Source organism: Ammospiza caudacuta, chromosome 4 (assembly GCF_027887145.1).
Source record: "Ammospiza caudacuta isolate bAmmCau1 chromosome 4, bAmmCau1.pri, whole genome shotgun sequence".
Classification (NCBI taxonomy): domain Eukaryota; kingdom Metazoa; phylum Chordata; class Aves; order Passeriformes; family Passerellidae; genus Ammospiza; species Ammospiza caudacuta.
Window position 1 is genome coordinate 59,473,021 of NC_080596.1, and position 18,478 is coordinate 59,491,498.

The 18,478-nt window shown below is 38.8% G+C and overlaps 1 protein-coding gene across 8 annotated transcripts in view; it reads left to right on the plus strand.

The window, feature by feature from the left end:
• Positions 1-18,478, plus strand: part of ABLIM2 (actin binding LIM protein family member 2) — a 130,690-nt gene that overhangs the window by 61,629 nt on the left and 50,583 nt on the right. For 7 of the 8 annotated variants that reach the window (XM_058804211.1, XM_058804213.1, XM_058804215.1 and 4 more), the window contains exons 5-7: positions 575-701; positions 2,775-2,868; positions 18,058-18,145. In XM_058804211.1, coding sequence (XP_058660194.1) covers positions 575-701; positions 2,775-2,868; positions 18,058-18,145 — 309 coding nt within the window. Of the gene's footprint in view, positions 1-574; positions 702-2,774; positions 2,869-8,405; positions 8,572-18,057; positions 18,146-18,478 lie in introns of those variants that run through there. The other variant, XM_058804217.1, reaches the window with a different exon arrangement.

Below are 18,478 nucleotides of genomic sequence, written 5' to 3' on the forward strand. Positions count from 1 at the left end.
TTTTTGTTAGCACCTCTTGAAACTTAATATAAGTGAATTTTTATAGAGAATAAATACATAGACGGCCATCACTTTCACATATTGAAATGTCACTAATGCCTTTTAGGTATTGGTGTGTTTTACTGGGTACATAAAATTTCATACCAGATTTTCGGCTTGGATTTTTTTCATGGTTGCAAAACAATTTTGAAATAAGTGGAGCTTGCAGATCCCAAGGCAAAGGCTAATATGAAGAATTCTTTTTTTACTCTTTGTCTTTTTTATTTCTTTTATCAGGCAGATTCATGATGCTTGAAAAATTAATCAGCAAAACATTTTTAAAAACACAGTATAAATGAATTAAAATAAAGCCTAAGTCACTAGGAAATGGAAGTCATCAGCTTTTTTCTTTGAATGATGCATGTGTTGTAGCAATTTCAGATCTTTCCAAGGGCAGCAACACTTGCCATCCATCAGTGAGCAGTGGAGCCCTTGTGAGCTGTTACTGGGGCGCTGATGGATCCTTGTGCTGCTGTAACCAACTGCTGCATGAGCTAAAGGATACGATTCACTCATTTGGGTTTTTCTCTTGCAGATTGTGGTGGCTGTGGTTCGGAAATTAAAAATGGTCAGTCCTTGGTCGCCTTGGACAAACACTGGCATTTGGGCTGCTTTAAGTGCAGTACATGTGGCAAGCTACTGAATGCAGAGTATATCAGCAAGTAAGTAGAGGAGTATTTTCACCTCTTTTAGTCATTCTTTTTTTAATGCCAAATAATTAATTTATCATTGCATTTATTTGCATTGTTAAGATTTAAAGGTAATGCATAATATAGAAATATAATGTATACATTATAATAATATAATTAATGTAATATATAAATGCATATTTCATTACCTTTTATTTATTTATATATATATATTCAGAAGTATATAAGATATTAGAGATTATTGTCTAAATTATTACCTAAGTTGTATTTAGAAAAATAAAATGGAAAAAAGTAGAAGTAACATTTTTCCATTTACCTGGAATGGGACTTGACAAAACAGAGGCAGCAGGTAGAATATGTTTCCAGGACCCAAATGTGTGCCCTTAGTTACCTATGGTTTTGCTCTCTGTGATGCTGTAATGTAAACAGGCAGGTACTGTTCTTTCTGTATGCATTACATAAGAGGAAATGTTAGTCAGAAGTTTGTTAAGGATGTACATGCCATGATTTTGTGCAGCTCCAGACCCTCATGCTGTCAGATTTGACTGAATGTGATGGCAGCACTGAGAAACAGCACAAAGCACAACGCAGACCATGTCCCGTGTCAACACTTTGATCAGGCCAGTGGCATGCAGGCCTTTCACTGGCCAAGGCACCTGGGATTAATTTCTGCTTCAGAGAAGTGTGTTATGTTGGAATTTTCTTAAGCAGCAAAATAACTCAGTCACCAGTGCCCGGAGATGATGGGGTTTCAGAGCCTATGTCCCCCTGACGTTCAAAAATTCTTTAGATTTCAATTAATACAAATACAATATTTAATTTCACAGCTTGCACTGGAGAACAATATTTATTAAAAGGATGTTCTTAAATAAGGTTTTTCATTGTCTCAATGTCGGGCTAATCTGCTGTATTTTAGCACAGTGCTTTTTTTGCTTGTTATTGAATATACCTCCCCCCATAAATTGTAAAGATATAATTACTGCAAAATTGTCTTTTTAAAAAGGCTAAATGCCAAACAAAATAACTCAAGAGAGGAAATATCCTGTCTTTAATTAATTCAATTAATTATTGTGATAACTTCTAGGTTAGTCTCTAAGAAATCCAACTTCCAGGCTATAACATTAATTTCTATGTTTCTCCAGGGAAATGTCTGATAAAATTATGCCTCTGCTGATAAATCTGTCTGTTCATGGGCTGTTTTAGTATAACAAACAAAACATATTTAACTATGTTTAACTTGAACTTTGAAGCATGAGAACAGTCTCCAGTTTCTTCTTAGAGCAATTTATTTTCATTCATCAGTTTAATGGTCTACATGTACAATTTAGTAAAATTATAAAATGCAAAATGAAGAGGTTCTTGTCAGGGCAATAGTCCAAAAGTTCTGGTCTTGTCACTTTGAAATAAAAGCTAAGACTCCAGTTTTTTTTTTCTTCATATCTCTAAATTGTATCTTAACTCACTGGTGGTGGTGAAATAGCTGCTTCCATCATGCATGAACACACTGTTGCTCAGGCTGAATTCCTGTAGTCATTGCTGGCTTCTGTGGAGCAATTCCCAAGTCGTTTGATCCATGACTGCCTTTAAGCAAGTCCAGTCAAGTGTGCCAGTAGATTTAAATGTTTATCAAAACTTGGTTTACAGACAAGATATTTGAGAAATTGCTCTCTGCAGACTCAGCTAAAGGATTAGGTAATACATATATCAGATAGTACATCAGTTGGATGAATTAGATGATAAGAGGGGAAGAGTAATATGGTGAAATAACTTTCCAGAGAGGGGGAAACACGTGAAAGAAGTTAATGGGTAACATGATTAAACAGGTGGTGTGAGGGTCTCAGAGGCTGAGTGTTACTACAAGGCTGATGGCTGAGTTTAGCAACAAAGGAAAGAAGTGGTCCAAAATATTTGTTCATTACTATTCAGCTTTTTACAACATTAATGACTGCGAGAGAGGCAGGAAAGCCCATAAATACCCTGTGAAGTTGGGTACTTGAAACATTGACACATTTTAGATGCATAATCTCCCAGGGAACTGTAAGCTTACATAAAGCAGCATCTGTACAGCCTGTTGTTCTTCCCTAGGGATGGGGTTCCATATTGTGAAACAGACTACCACGCCAAGTTTGGGATCAGGTGTGACAACTGTGAAAAGTACATCACAGGAAGAGTGCTCGAGGTAAGGAGAACCTGTCATTCAAGCACATCTCAAAGTGTACAAAAAACCCAAAACTCTTTTGGGTTTGGTCCTGTGCTCACAAGTTAATGCCACAGCTTAATGTTACTTTTATTGAATACCAGGAACTCTGTCTGTAATCGGGATTTTTGTTTCTTCTATTAATGATTTGGTAATACACAAACTCCATAAATGGATATTTATGGTACTGGAGAATGTTCAGGGAGCAGAAGTAATAAATGAATGTGTTATCAGGCACGTTTTAAAACTTGCATTAAATTCATTTGCAATGTCTGCTTTTTTTATCTCTTTTATGTTCCTCAAAGATAGGATGAAGCTGTTGAAAAGTAAAATGAATGATTTGAACTGTGTTTTTGCAACCAGAAATGAGCTGTGTGGCAGAGATTTTTTTGCACTTGTTGTTCTAAGAAGCCGGAAGTTGTTTAGTGTAGGGTTATGTTTATGCATTATGCAAAAATTTCCATATAACTGACCAAATGTCACAAAATTAATACATTCCTTTGATCAGAATAAAATTTATCCTTGGATTTAAGTGTATTGTTACCCTGTCAGTCATAGATTATCTGCTTTTTCTGTCTGCTTTTTCCTGTGAAGTCCAAGCAGTACTTGGAGTTAGGAAGAGTTGCTCAGTTCACTCTTTTCTCTTCATCAGCTAAGAAAGCCTGGAGAAATCCCAAAGGGCTTCCACCAGAGAAAGATCTGCTTGGAGTCACACAAAGACTTAACTGTCCAAGTGGTGGACAATGATAGCTTGTTAGGAGCTGATGAGCAAGTATCCATACTAGATGGGAATCTGTCTTGGATGGGATGATAGGGTGTTAACATAGGCATGAGAGATTTTTCCAGTAACAAATGTTAGACCTTTCTGAAAGGAGATTTCTAAAAGGGAATTTGAAAGAGTATAAAGACGGTTTTCTCTTTTTTTTTTTTTTTTTTTTTTGCACACAGTTGTCTCAACTGGAAGAGGCAAAACAAAAGAAAACGTCTTAAAACCTTCAAAAATGTAAAAGGTGACCATGGAAGCTGTTATATGTTTTCAGAGGTGTCAAGCATTGACACTGAATGAAAGGGAGTAAAAGGGTGAGATTTGAAAGTGAAGGTAATTAAGAGAGGTGAATGCAGAGAGAAGAGTTAAAGCTGTGGCAAATTTGGAGTGCACTTACTCAGAGCAGTTTACAAGGAGTGATTAATGCTGAGACAGGAGAAGGACAGAAGCTCCAGTTTCTGTACTGACTCTTGGCTTCACAATATTTTGTTTTTCTTGCCTTGAAATATGTGGAAGAATGCTCTTTTTATGTGGTAATATTTTACCTGCAGTATGGTTAAAAAATAGCATGTGGTGTGGTATGATTAAGAATTGGGTCCTAACTGTCTCTATGGGTAATTAAAAAAAAAAAAAAGGCCGTAAAGCTCTGCAAAGTAACACCAACTGTGATTTGTGGGACCTGGGAGCACGTGTGACTATGGTTGGTTCTTCTGACTGCTTGGGAAAAGTGTACTGAATAGGAGGACAGTTCCTTGTTTTTATTGTAGATGGGCCAGTAACAAACTTGGGAAAAGCTAATTTTTGAAAGCTATTGTAGGAATTCTACCATGGCAGATTACATATGATGGTTTTGGTCAGTGTGTGTGTATGTGTGTGTGTCCCTCTCCTCTCCATTCCCCAGTGCTGCTCTAAGGACAGCTCTGTACCACTGACCCTCATCTTGCTTTGGGACTGGTTCAGGCTGGGAGCTACTTTCATTGGTCTGTGGCATTTAACTGAGGAAAAAAATACTGATGCAAGATTGCAAAACCTTTAAAAAAAATAGATGAGGAGAAAGGACTTTGAGCATCTGTAAAAGCACAGATAGTATCATTGTGAAACAGGAAGCATAGATTGAGGTTAGAATGGAGCACGAAATGGATGTGAACAGTTACAAGGACATTTAATGTCTGGACACTTGTTGGAACAACCTGGAAATGTTATGATCTGTTTTTTTTTTTTTTTCTCTAGAACTGTACAAAACAATTTGTTGGTTTATATGCAACAAAGCTAATCAAGCTTGAGTGCATGTCACATATCCTAGCTGACTGTCACAGTAGGTCCTGTTCCTCGTGACATCTCCCAAGATATCTGCTCCCATCCCCTCAGTTTTTCCATGACACATCTCAAGAGCTTTCTGTGCATTCCTGCTGCCTGTTCACAAGGAGTGACTCACACTGTGAGCCTTCTCCCATGGTGATCAGCCTGGGTTTCCACGACTCTTTGGAGCTCTGTAAGGGATCACTGAAACAGCCATTGAGTTTCAGTGTGGACCATGGAAGGCAGCTGGGTGAGGAGGCAATGCACACACCTTGTTTGAGAACGAAAACAGACAAAAAGTCACAGTCTGAGCAGACAGATTTAAAAGGATGCAGAGGTGTGTCTATAGCTAACATGGTTAAGGCATTTGTTGTTTGAGTGCAGCAGATGGGCTTGTTCTAAAGGCTTGGAACTGGGCTGATCTTTTCTCTCTCTCTCTCTGGTCTTGGTATCAAACTCCATGTCTGTTTGTCCCTAGCGGGCTAATTGATATGTTTGTGTATCTCCTGGTCAGGAGGACAGAGAAAATACAGGGTAGCAATGCCTGTTCTTTGTTGTAGGATGCATTATTAGTGGAGTTGTCTGGAATATTGACGCATTTTTCAAAACATCAGTATTTCTTTTTACCATTTTGAATATTATCTGGGGAAACACAGAAATAATAGGGCAAATTGCTCTTAAATTGGGGGGAAATCTTGACAGCAGTAATTATTAGGCAGGAGAATGCTCTCCCAAGAGAGCTGCTGGAAACTATCACTTTGAAAGTCTTGTAACAAGACTGGACAAGGCCCTGGAAAATCTGTGTTAGGGAACAGTCCTGCAATGACAAAGGGAGGGACTATATGACCTAATAGGATTTTTTCCATCTCTGATTTCTGTGATAATGTCAGGAGGACAGCTGCTTCCAATGTTATTCTGTGACTAGATTTTATAATATTGTCTCCCTTTCCAACACTTGTTCATTTTAAGTGTTTATTCAGCAGAAAGGAAGGGAGTGTCAACTAGTGTGAGTTACTGATAAGTTATAAAATATGGCTGTTTTTGTAGGTCCTCAGCCAAATACAATGATGATTTAGTTACCTAAATTCTTCTCTCAGCCCATTTTCTGAGGGCCAGATTCATTCAATGTAGTAAATGGGCTTAGACACAGGATAGCTTTGTTTATAATTCCTTTCTAGTTTCTTTCTTCCCCTCCAGTCCACCTTGGCTTGCACCCACTCTCCCAGGGAACTTGTACTGGAGAAGCTATAAAAGGGGCTGAGAAGTTCATTTATGGAGATGATAAATTTTATTACTTTTAAAAGCAATGATTTTTCTGTTTTGAGTTTTGTTTTTGTTTTAAACCCTACTCACCAGTGCATTTATGGGCAAGATTTGCTTTGTTTGTGATGCATACAGAACACTCTTAAATGCAAATCAGTCCTCTCCTAGAAGTTGTGTCATTTTATCCCTGACCATATATATTGATAAACCTGCCAACTTAAGTGAGGAGCAGGAAGTTGCTGGAGTTTGCTTTTGTAGTTTGACTTAAAATGCACTGTGACTGAAACCTCTAAGGAGAGAAAGGGTTTACTTCATGCTCATGCTGTATCTCTGCTGCCAATCCTGCAGTAGTTAGCATCATGCAATAGCACACATCTTAAAATAACAAGCCATTGATTTTTATGGCCAGCCATTTCCCTTTTGTCATGTTGCAGTCCATTTCTCTGCACTTAGCACTAAAAATATTTTTCTCCTTTTTTCTATTACAAGCAGTAATTTATTAGTTTAAATTTCAACTTGTGCTAATGAGCATATCCTAAAAAAAATTTTTTTTTTTAGTTACTCTATATCTTATGATAATACAGAGCCTGCTTTAAACCCCTTTCATTCAAGAAAACACTTTCCATTTCTTTCCTCATTTTAATGAGTCTTTCAGCTGCATTTTGCTGGGGGAGGCAGAGATGTGTAGTCTGTCTCTCAGTCCTTCCCACATAGCAGGTTGTGTAAAAGGTTTGGAAAGCTGTTGAGGTTCATGACAAAGCTGTGTGACAGCCAATGACTCCTCCTTGTCCTCTCCTGGGAGGCATGTCTGGGTTTCCTTAACATCTGATACTTACAAACATACCTCTCAATTACAGTATCTTTCTATTTTAAAGTGGTCCACATTAAAAGAGTTAAAAAATGCTTTGGATAAGATTGATTTTTTTTTGTTTTCCCCTCCAATTGATGAAATATAATGAGAACTTATAGAGAGTAGTTTTAGTTCCTCTCAACTTTTATTTTACAAAACAGAGTGAACCCAGTTCTCCTCTGCTGGTAAAGTCAGCTCCGGGCTTTTCTGGTGATGCTGTGGGTTCCTGACTGGAGCCACCTTCTCTCAGATGGATGAACACTGTACTCTAGACAATACCTCAGCACTATCTTGTGCAGTGATAGTAACCTCTTCCACCATCTCTAAAGAAAGTGCTTTCCTGGTGTGTCCCACACTGGTGCAATTTTCTTCTGTGAGTTCTCTTAACATTGACAGCTCATGGCAAGGTGTTGAGACATTACTTTGTGGGGAGAGGTTCTCTTCATCTGCTTTTTCAGCTGGTGGTTTCCTCCATTGTTAGAGGAAGCCTCCTTATCTAGAAATAACCTTCTGAGTATGTTTTAATGGTAAACACAATATAGGCTGTGAGGGGGTCACATTTGCTTGGATAGGCATCTGTGTCCCATCAGTGCCCAAAATGCCCCTCAGGGGTATTTTCAGCACTCAATTTTATCTACAACTGTCATGTGATTCACAGCTACATGACTGGTGTAAATGTGGCTGCTGAAAATCACAGCAGTTGGAGCCATCATCTTTATGTTTAGTATCTGACATCCTAACACAGCAGCATGGCACACTTCAGTTTATGTGGGGGATGAAAGAGTTAGCATTTTACTTGTTTACATGTATGTGTAAATGTCTAGAAAAACATAATCAATGTATGTTCTTAAAATCTATTAATCACAGCCTTATTTTATTTTGAAATAAGGGAACATATGCAGTGGGCACTAGGCAGGAATGAGACTAGAAATGTCAATAATTTATATGTCAATTAAATGTCACTTATGACAAAGTCACAGTGACTTACTAATTAAAACATTAATCTTATTTTTCATAGTTTGTGTTTTGCCTTGCCCTAGGGTTGAGCTGATTTTGTTTGCAGCCATATCTACTTTGTAAATCGATTGCCTTTCCCTTTGCAGGAGTCTCGGTATATCAGAGAGACGATACTAATTCTTTAGAGCAGGGAGTACAAATTTCTGCCTGCAGTGTGGAAGAATGGTTCATTCTGCAATGTCTGTTGCCCTGCTGTTTCATTAACAACAGGACCTACTGATGTGTGAAAGGTGCTTGAGCAGCTTATTACATAGGCATTAATAGTGAAACATGCAATAAAGGCAGCTCTGTGTGCGGGCGTGAAGGGTTCCCTGTGCATGGGCAGCCTGGGGAGGGCTGTCAGAGCAGCAGAAGGATCCAAGAGTCAGTGCTGCCTTCGTTAGAAACTGCTCTCTGCGCTTCTCTCCCTTCAACAGAGAAGAAAGAAAACTGTGGGAAAGACAAATCTAAATAAATCAGCATTAGCTTTTGCAAAAGGAGACCATCCAAGGTAGGAAACATTAACTAGCCCTTTCAGTGCATAATGTTAGCTGAGATGCAAGGCATTCTGCAGCTTGGGAATGGTCTCTGGTTTGGTGCCACTTGCATTTATCTGGGGCTGCTGGCTTGCAAAAGCAGGTTAATCATCAGTGCATTTATCTGAATTTGGCTGCATAAGTGTTGACAGTTGACCTAGACTTTCTGCTTTAAAACAGGCATAATTAAAAATACTATCCAAAAGCAGATAAATAGCTATGCAAATGCTTTTTTTCCTTATCTTTTAGCTTTTTCTGTAGCACAGTTATATTGATCTCGATGAATTTACCTCATCTTTCTCCCACTTTCTGCCTTTCCCTTTTTAGCCACCTCTTCTCTCCAGAAATACAGGTCTATGCCTATCTGTCCTTATTGTCTGAACTGCTACAAACTCACAAATTGTTAATGTGTCAGGAGAAAACTATACATTAAACCAAACTCTTTGTATAGCTTTTACCCTGTAAATAATTTGTTAGGATTATTGAAGAGCACTGAGTGCCATTTGATGATAGCTTAAGACTTATATTTTTACCAAAGGAAGGGTTTCTGCAAACTATTTCTGAATAACATAGAAAAGTTTAGGATTTGAGGGAAACCGATTGATAGAGAAGAAAGAATGACTGTTCCAGGTTTTGTGAGGGGTTTTTTATTTCTTTTCTCAGCTGCCTATTTGCTTTCATGTTGAGAATTCCTCCCACATGTGTGGGGAAAGTCCTCAGCAGTGCTGCTGTGCGTTTGTGCTTGTGTGGGTTTGTGTTAGTTTTAGTGCACAGTGTGATTTTTGAGCCTGGCAGACTCATGGTGCCCATTGCCTTTCCTCACACAAAAATGTAGTACCAGTTAACTGTCTCAGATTATCTGAATTGACTGACTGAAGGATCAAAGGGGTGATTCCAGCAGTCACCCTGATCCTGCTGAGCCTCAGACCCCAGCAGCAGAGTGTGCAGCTACCCTTCCTCCCTAAGCCATGTGTTGCTGTGCTGCTGCATTAACATCCAGTGCCTTTTGCCCTTTGGGTGTTCTTACAGTGTGAAACGTTGCACCTCATGGATGTCTTCAGTCCCTCATCCAGTTATTTCATGTATTCCTTCATTCCTGGTGGTGCTCTGACCCACATCAGGGGAATGCTGCTGTGGCACAGCTCTGCAAAGCCCCGGAGCTCCCTTGCCCTGTCAGCAGCACATGCCCTGCCTCCAGCTCTGGCCTGTAACCATGGCAGTGCTGCAGCAGTGGCTGCACTCAGTGACAATTGCTTTTGTTGATAAAGTATCTCCACGATGCTCTGGCCCATGTGAAAACAGTTCAGCATGTCAGCTAATAGCAGGGAGAGCAGCCTGTGTCTCATTTCTTGTAGCTTTAAGATTTTTTCATCCTATTAACCTTCAGCATTTTTTGTGCTTTTACAAATTTCTTTTTCCTCCCACAAAGTAAGAACTTCTGAATGGTACATTGAACTGGAAATATGTCTGAAAGTAGAAACTTCCTACTTTCAGGAAGGATTATTAATGTCAGTTCTGCATGTGACAGCAGCATTTCCACTCCTGGGTAAATCTAGTGATCCAGAACACAGAATGAGAGACAGCTTCTGTTCTTAGATGTTTACAGCCCAGATCACCACGTTCAGCTTGAAAAGAGCTGTGCTGGCTTCCTCTGATAACTTGGGTTTTTTCTCCAGGGCTGTTCAGTGTTGGTTGAGCTTCATTCTTCCATCTGAAATGGGTGTGCTAAATACACAGCTGCAAAGTTGAAAATTAAGGGGAAAATGTCTGCAAGTCATCTCTCTCCTTCTTCACTCCCTCTCTCCTATCAAGAGTTGGCATAAGTGAGAGCCAGCTGCAGCTTGTCTTGGCCCCTAGGTGGATTTTAAGGAGTGGGAAAAGGAGATTTGTTGAGCAGATGGAAAACAGAAGCCTCTTCCAGTCTCAGTGGGTGGCAAGAAAAATTGCAAAGCTGAGAAGAAAAAGACAAAAGAGGCAGATCACTCACTCCATAACAGAAACAACTGACTGCAAAATCAGTGGTTTTAGGTATGACAGACTGTTTTGATTTACAAGAACGTTTACAAAATTCTGTAGAAAAAGGTGCACTGTTGTCCTCTTCCAGATTTTATCTGATTTTGGCAGGGCTGAATTTGCTCCTGAGCCAGAACTTGTTTGGAGATGTCACAGAATGAGATTACAGTTCTAATAGTGCTAGTTTTCCTTCTATTATTTATTTTTTCTCAATTATCCCCTATATGGCTTTTTAATTACTTTTATTTTATTTTCTCCCACAACCATTAGAAACTTCTTCTTCTGCGAGTTTGGTTTTATAGTAAGTTGTTATCATTCTGAGATAAATGTTCTTGTTGATTTGATTTACACCTTATACCTGAAAGAATAAGGAGTGTGTGGGAAGCAATTAAAATGACTCAAATGTGGGAGGGAATTCTCAAGGCTCTGCAAAGCACAGCAGGATGAGCCAGAACCAAGACAACATGAAATTACTGTACATGTGAGATTGCTAAAGTTCTAGGTAATGCTGCAGGTGTGAGTAGTGAACGTTTCATGTGACTGTTTCTTGGCATCCAGGCGGATGAAAAATTAATCCAGTATGGAGAAGATGAGGAGAATGATTGATATTGAACATTACACTGCATTTACAGCGGTGTAAATCCTGATGAAAATGGTTCATTTGTCCTGGCAGACTGTTGAAGTGAGTCAGTGGTGAGTCAGGTCCACTGTGACTAAGAGAATTAGGGAGAGTTTTTCTCCACAGAATTCTATCTTTAACTTCTGGCTCTCACACTTTTTTTCTGCTCAACACTGTTGTATGACATAAACAATAGACATTTTGCCAAATACCTCTGCCTTTACAATGCTACCTGTCCCTTCAAACCCGGTAGATGATATGACAGCTGTTTACTAACTTCACCATTACTGTGTACAACTATTACTGAGTAATTCTTTGAGTCCTTCTGCATATGCAGGACTCTGGCTTTGCTAGAAATGTGAGTGGAGGTTTTATGTGATTCCACTTAAAGCCTGCTAACTGACTAGAGTGTTATATTCCAAGCACAAAGGGTATTGTCTGAATAGCATCACTCTAATTTGAATATACCCCTTAGAATTCAGTTTATGGAAGCCAGTATAGTCCTTTTAAAGTCCCTCAAGGTGGGTGCAATGGCAGAGTTATCAGTGTGCATCCATTGATAACACTGGATGGTGCAGTGCTGTCCACCTTCTTCATGGTACTCCTGAGAGAAAGACAGGACAAACATCTGAGCCCTAGATTTTACAGCCTTTTGGATTAAATGCACATTTTGCAATGTGGGTTGAAGCACTGGCCAAGAGCAGGAGGGTTGTATTAACATGTGGGAATAAGCAAGAGCAACCCCTGATTGGCTTTGCCTAATTGACTTGATAGAAAAATTTTCTAAGCCAGTTCTGTGCTGTTGGGTCAGAGAATGATTAGATATCTGATGTAGTTATGGGAGCAAGAATTAAAACCTTATCTCAGCCAAAGTCGGGGAACTGCATTTACTAACAGAAATTGGGAATTTGCCTTCATAAATCAATGCAGTGACTGATTAGGCTATTTTACAACAAAATGCTGTATTCATTCAAAAACTTGATTAAATTTCATGAAGATAAATATATGGAGTTCCTTTTTATACCTGTGCTTCATTATCAGTTTCCTGTACATTCCTGGCACCTAAGGAAAATCACAATTCATTCACATAATGGCCTAATATCTTAGTAAAAACAATCACTTGGGGAATGAATGAAGAAGTATAAACAGGATGAATTAAATATCCATTAAAGGAGTTCAATGATTTTCCACCTTTTTTATTTATGCACTCTGAAAAAAAATGTTCCCAGTGAAAGTACATGCTCCTCAATGTTGAGTTTAAAATGATAGATAATGAAGCAAGTATGAAATTATAGATAAGGGGAGCAGAACAGAGCCAGCAGTTTTTAAAGGAAGTCTTCCACAGAAATAGCAATGTGATTTTGGTGGAGGAAAACTATGATAGTTGAGGGGGAACACATATCCTGAGGCGATGCTCAGGGAGCTGAACTTGTTCAGCCTAGGAAAAGTGATGGCCTTGATGGGACCTAACTGTGCTGTTCCCATACCTGTAAGGAGGCCCTTGAATATGTGGAGACAAGCACCTTACTGAGGCACATGGTGGGAGGGCAGGAGACAACTGTTATAAATTTAAAGCAGTGAGGTTCTAACTGGATAAAAAGGGAAAAAAATCACTATTAATAACTAAGAATAACTACTCTCTGTTGGAGCAATGTTCTCAGAAGTTGTGCCATGTCCATCCTTGAAGGTTTTCAATATTCAACTGAAAAAAATTACTGGGCAGACTGATCTGAATTGAGTATCAATCCTGCTTTGAGCAGGAGGTTGGATTGGATGAATTATTCTGTCATTTTGTGATCGCTTGCACACTTCCTGGCTTTAAACTGAATTCTATTTCTATTGCCTGTACTATGAAGTTTACTGAAGGAATATCAGGGTCCTTTAATGAACAAATGGACTGTCCATATGAACGGACATTAGTCAGGAAATGGAGACAAAATACACAAAAGAGAATAATTTATTGTGTAATCAAAGTTTTACACTTTCACCCGTCCCTGCATTGCCGAAGTATTTTTCCCCTTCCCATCCCATACAAACAGTAGCTTCCCTCCACTTAAAAAAGCAACAGAAGTCAAGTCACGTGTCTTCTGTAAGATGTTTAATGCTTCATTTCAGATTGAGGAGCTGCCTGATGGGAAGGGTTATTGGCTGTCAGTGGTTTTGTGCTTTATTCTGTTTCCTTTTGCTTGGACAGGTGGTTGTCTGGTGATGACACAGCTCTCCAACAAATTTGTTCCATGTCAAAAGCTTTTAACTAAGAATGCTTTATACCAGTCTTCTGAGGGCTTTGTTTGTGGGTCAGGCAGCTGCACCATGCCTTGGCATACCCCTCAGCTCAGTGTTTTGTAGGCTGTTTTTCATTATTTCTATTCAGGGTAGGGTACAGTTAGGACTTGACTTGGGAATTTTTGAAAATGAGGTTGGCAGGATTTGGATCTACTTCAATAGACAACACTTAGTGGTAATGAGGAACTATTATAGCAACTATATTGTATTATACACTCAAAATGGGAAATATGCTTTGATATGATTGAATCATTGCAGCAATTTAACCTTTTGTCACTTCCACGAACTCTTTACTCCCTGCAATAAAATCTGTCAATTACCCCTATGCATTTTGGTAACAAGATAGATTTTTTAAATTGTTATTAATTTTCATTTTTACAGGAAGAAGTTTGCTGATAGCTTTTAATTCTCAGGAAAAGAGTCAGATAGTTGTAAGTTTATCTAGTATATGAAACGATTTTCTGTACTTTCTATCTTCCCTTTACTAATTACTTCGTTGAGTAATGCAATGAGGATGTACTCAGACTTCAGTGATGAATCAGACATCAGAAATCTTGAGTCTTCCTCCCAGGACCCAGCTCACTCTGAGCTTTAGGCTGCTCAGTTTCTCCTGTGTCAATCCATAAGCAATTGTCGTTCATAAACCTCAGTAAAAAATTATATCAATGACACTTCTAGAAACAGCAAGAGACATCAGACAAGCAATGTCATTGTGGTAGAGTTACAGTTATTGTGCATATCATCTTTTATACATTCTACCACTTCATCACTTATGGCAGCCATAGCCAGAAAATGAGCAGAGTTTTTTGCTGAGCTGTCTGCAGTAATGTAATATACTTTTCCTGGGTGATGACAGCTAATTTAAAACTCAAACTTAACTAGTTAAGGCTATTCCTTTTGGTATGAGCTGCTGTAGAGTTTTTTTGCTAGAGCTGCATGTTTTCCAGGCCTGGTGATCCTACTGTTCTGAAGATTTTTGAGTAACCCCCCTTACTGTCTCCAAATTGTGCTTTGAACAATGCGATTCACATTTGCCACATCAGCTTAATTCTCCTTTTACTTAGTTCAAGCCCTCAAGTTATGAGAAATGAGAAAAGGTGGCTGTATGTACTTTGTTGCAGAGCTCTCTGGTCCTGCTTTAAGTGAAGATGAGTTTGTCAATGTGCTGTGGGACAGGTTTCAACACTGAAATAGTTTTTGTGCTCAGGGCAAGGACTGCAGAAGGTCTGTGTTGATCAGCCCAAATTCCTTCTCTGCAGAGGAATCCTTCACATTCAAAGGGTTCTCTTGTACCTAAAGGGAAAGAAGTAACTCATAAAACTTTGTCTCAGATTGCTGAGGACTGTTTTGACTCCATTTAAATTGCACACTAAGAGTGCAACGTGGTGATTGTGGGAAGCTGGTTCATGGTCAGTTGAAGAAAAATTAAATTGTTGGTATATGTACTGTGTTATTACTAAGAACACACTTTGCTATTCAGGTTTGAGGTAATCTCAGCTGAAAATTAGTCTTCAAATTGATCTTCACAATAATACTATCTTCACATCTGGATTCCTAGGCACAAAGACCTGGTGCAGTCTTGAAGCAAATGTAGGATATTGAGGAGGTTTTTCCAAAACCATCACTTGAACTGTAAGAGATCTCTCAGAGATGAATGTTGCCTCTTCTGTGCTCTGAGTGTGTTGGTGTTTTATTAAACACTGAGACAACAATCTGTCAAACTAAGCTTTCAAACTGTGCAAGGAAGGAGTAACCATATGGTTAGGCATTTGTTTTCTGCATTGAACTACCTCACATTAATATAAGCAAGAAGAGAAAAAAATGATGAAGCCTTTATTACAAATAAACCAAAACTATATAATATTTGGTGCTCTAAGTTTATAAAATAGCTGGGTTCTGCTGGAACCAATTGTTCATCTGTGAGAGCAAGCCCCTGAAATGGAAGGGACAGGAGAAAGGGGTGCTGGTGAAAGCCTCCTTGGTGTTTACCCAAGGGACTCTATGATTCAGACTCAGGGGCTAGGTTTGAATATAATTTATGATGCCTAATCAGGGTAACTGCATACACATATCAATAAATGCTGTTAGTTAATTCCTGCATCAGCTGCCCAGCCTCGGGGTCAGCTAGCACCTCTCATTTAGAAATATGGTGTGGTCTTTTTTATATACTTCAAAGTGTTGAAGTGTCTGCTATGTCTTGTCTTCTGTGCTTTGATTAGAAGAAGGACCAAAAAAAAATTAAAAGGGGCAACAAAAGTCATTGTCAGCACTTAGACTTATATGAAAATTTTTGAGTTTGTGCCATTTTAATTCAGAGATACTTATGCAAAATCCATTGGAGTTCTCCTGGTGTGATCATCAGCAAAAGAATCACTGTACTTTCTTCCCCTAATTTTTCTATTACAATTGTGTCTGTGTCATAAAAGAGATCTTTCTGTGCCATTCTATACCTAGTTGATATTACTGACTGTGTGAGTTCAGTGAGTGAATTAAAGTTATATATTTGGTTGTTGTGTTAAATTTAGGGAAATAGACTTTGTTCTGTGATGCATCCAGGTTATTTGAGAATCTGTCCTGGCAATTTATTTTAGCAAAGAGGTAATTTAATTCCCTTAGAGATTGTTAGCCTGGGAATTGTATCATCTGTGCTAAATCAGTTGAGTTATTGAGGTTATGCATTCCATTAGCAATGCTTGTGCACTTCCAAGGGAAATTGTATTTCTTTTCAGTTTGATATGCCAAACATAAGTTTGCCTGGTGACAATTAAATACTCTTCTGTGCTTTAACACCTGCACTAGGGCAAGCAATTTTAGACCAGAAGTTTAAGCTCAATGCTGATACTTTGTTGTCTGGTACTTTAAAGGTGTTATCACAGGTAGTAGTGACCATCTTCCATGTCTAAAATTGCAAAGATCGCTCTGAAATCTGCACAAATGATAACAAAAAGAGTGAGCTGGAGCAGAGCTGTTTTCAAAATGGCAATTCTGATGCGGTGTGTTGCTCTTTATTGCCAATCTGAAATGCTGCAGCAGGTTTTCAGGAGTGAATCAAGTTAACATTGATGCAATGAAACCAGAGATTCTTTAACCTAGATTTACTGCATTCCTGTGATTGGTACTGTGAATCGCAAAATAGGCCCCCCACACAGATGACATTCTTTAATGTAAATGCTTCTGAAAGCTTTGAAATTCAGTGAATAAGAGCTAGAAAACTCACCTTTGTAGTAACAGGGTTAAATTTCTAGATTGACAGTAGGGGATTTGCAGTGTGAGAGCCTATTTGCATGCTGAATGCAGTGAGGAAATAGTTGATAGTAGTTTCTTAAAGGCATCCTCAATCCGAGCAGCACTTTCAATGTTTTTCAGGTAAGCAAATTATGAGACATTCTACATGGACCAACATTTGCATTTTTTTAACTTCAGGAGAATTTCTACAAAATTCAGGCTTAGCTTAATCTTAAATTAAACCTAGTTTACTTTAGCTCCAAGCTGTAGAGTTACTCGGTCTCCTGGCTTCTATTCCAAGTGGAAGTGGCATTGACCTTAAGCCATTTAAACCATGGACAATTCTGTCTGGCATGGAAGAGTGTGGGGTCAAAGAGGAGAAAGGAGATGCCAGGATCTGGCGTTCAGTTCCTTAATTTCTGTAGGGATTTTGAAGAGTGAGGAGTGCTGGGAGCATGTGCAAGAGCTGCCTTTGGGACTTTGAACTCTGTTTTGTGAGTGCCATCTGAAAGATGGGATGGGAGTGCAGTTTGGAGGGACTGGCCCATGTCGTTCACTCAGCAGAGCACAACTCCATGGGTGCTGTTAATGTCATTGGCTCAAGCCAACATTGCAGGTAATTGAGAATTTAAATATATGAAAATTGGTAAGTTACTAAGCAGTTCTGAGCAAATTGAGGGCTCGGTCCTGTTCTCATTCCAGTCAATGAAAACAGTGATATTAAATTATTTGGATTAGTCTCTGAACAGATGGCAAAACTCTTGGCCTGTCTGTGTGAGAGTGTGGGTGCACAGTACCCAAAGATGCCTGATCTGGGATTTACTGTCCTATAGGCAGGCTACACTCATTCCTCATGGAACTGTTTTGTACAAGTTACCTGCAAGACACTTGCAAACCAGCTACAAACATTCTTTGCACAGAATGGTTTTTGCTGAGCATTAAGATTATGTATTCAGTTGATGTGTGATGAATTTATGAGTTGCAAATCAGTGCTCAATCTCCCAAATTGCTCCTGCAGGTAAATCCTAAGCTACCCTGCACTAGGTTTACGGGGAAGATGTGTTCATTGCATAAATTTGTTTCTGTCCTGTAAATTCAGAGACTTAACTTTTGCACATTAGCTTTTCTTGCTTTGTGTAGGCAAGACCGTAATTACATTTTAAAGCATGAATTGTCTAGAACAACAAATCAGCATTGTGGTTGTAGGAGACTGTTGAACTAATTGTCATTAACTAATTAAATTATTCATATTCAAGAGGATGAAAGAAAAACTGCTAAATTGGTCAATATTAATCATCTGTCCCTTCTTTCTGAGCAGGCAGGAGAGAAGCATTATCACCCAACCTGCGCACGATGTGTCAGGTGCAATCAGATGTTTGCAGAAGGAGAAGAAATGTATCTTCAAGGTAAACCAAACAATCAAAAAATAAAACAGTTACACTTGGCTCTCTTGCCCACACCATAGGCTTGCACAGGAGAAATTCAGTATTACAGAAGGAGTTGTGCAATAAAGTATGCAATGGGAAAAAAAGTCATTTAACATAAATATGAGCTGAAATCCTTCATGTGTAGCAACTTCTAGCTCTACTAAAATGATCAAAGAAAACTGCTTACATGGTTAAATACAGGGGAAAACACCAGAAAAAATAAAGGCTTCTGTATGTGTCTTTGACTGGCAGTATCTTTTCAAAGTAAAACAGAAAAGAGAAACTCAGTAGGATGTGGGACTGCGCGGCTGG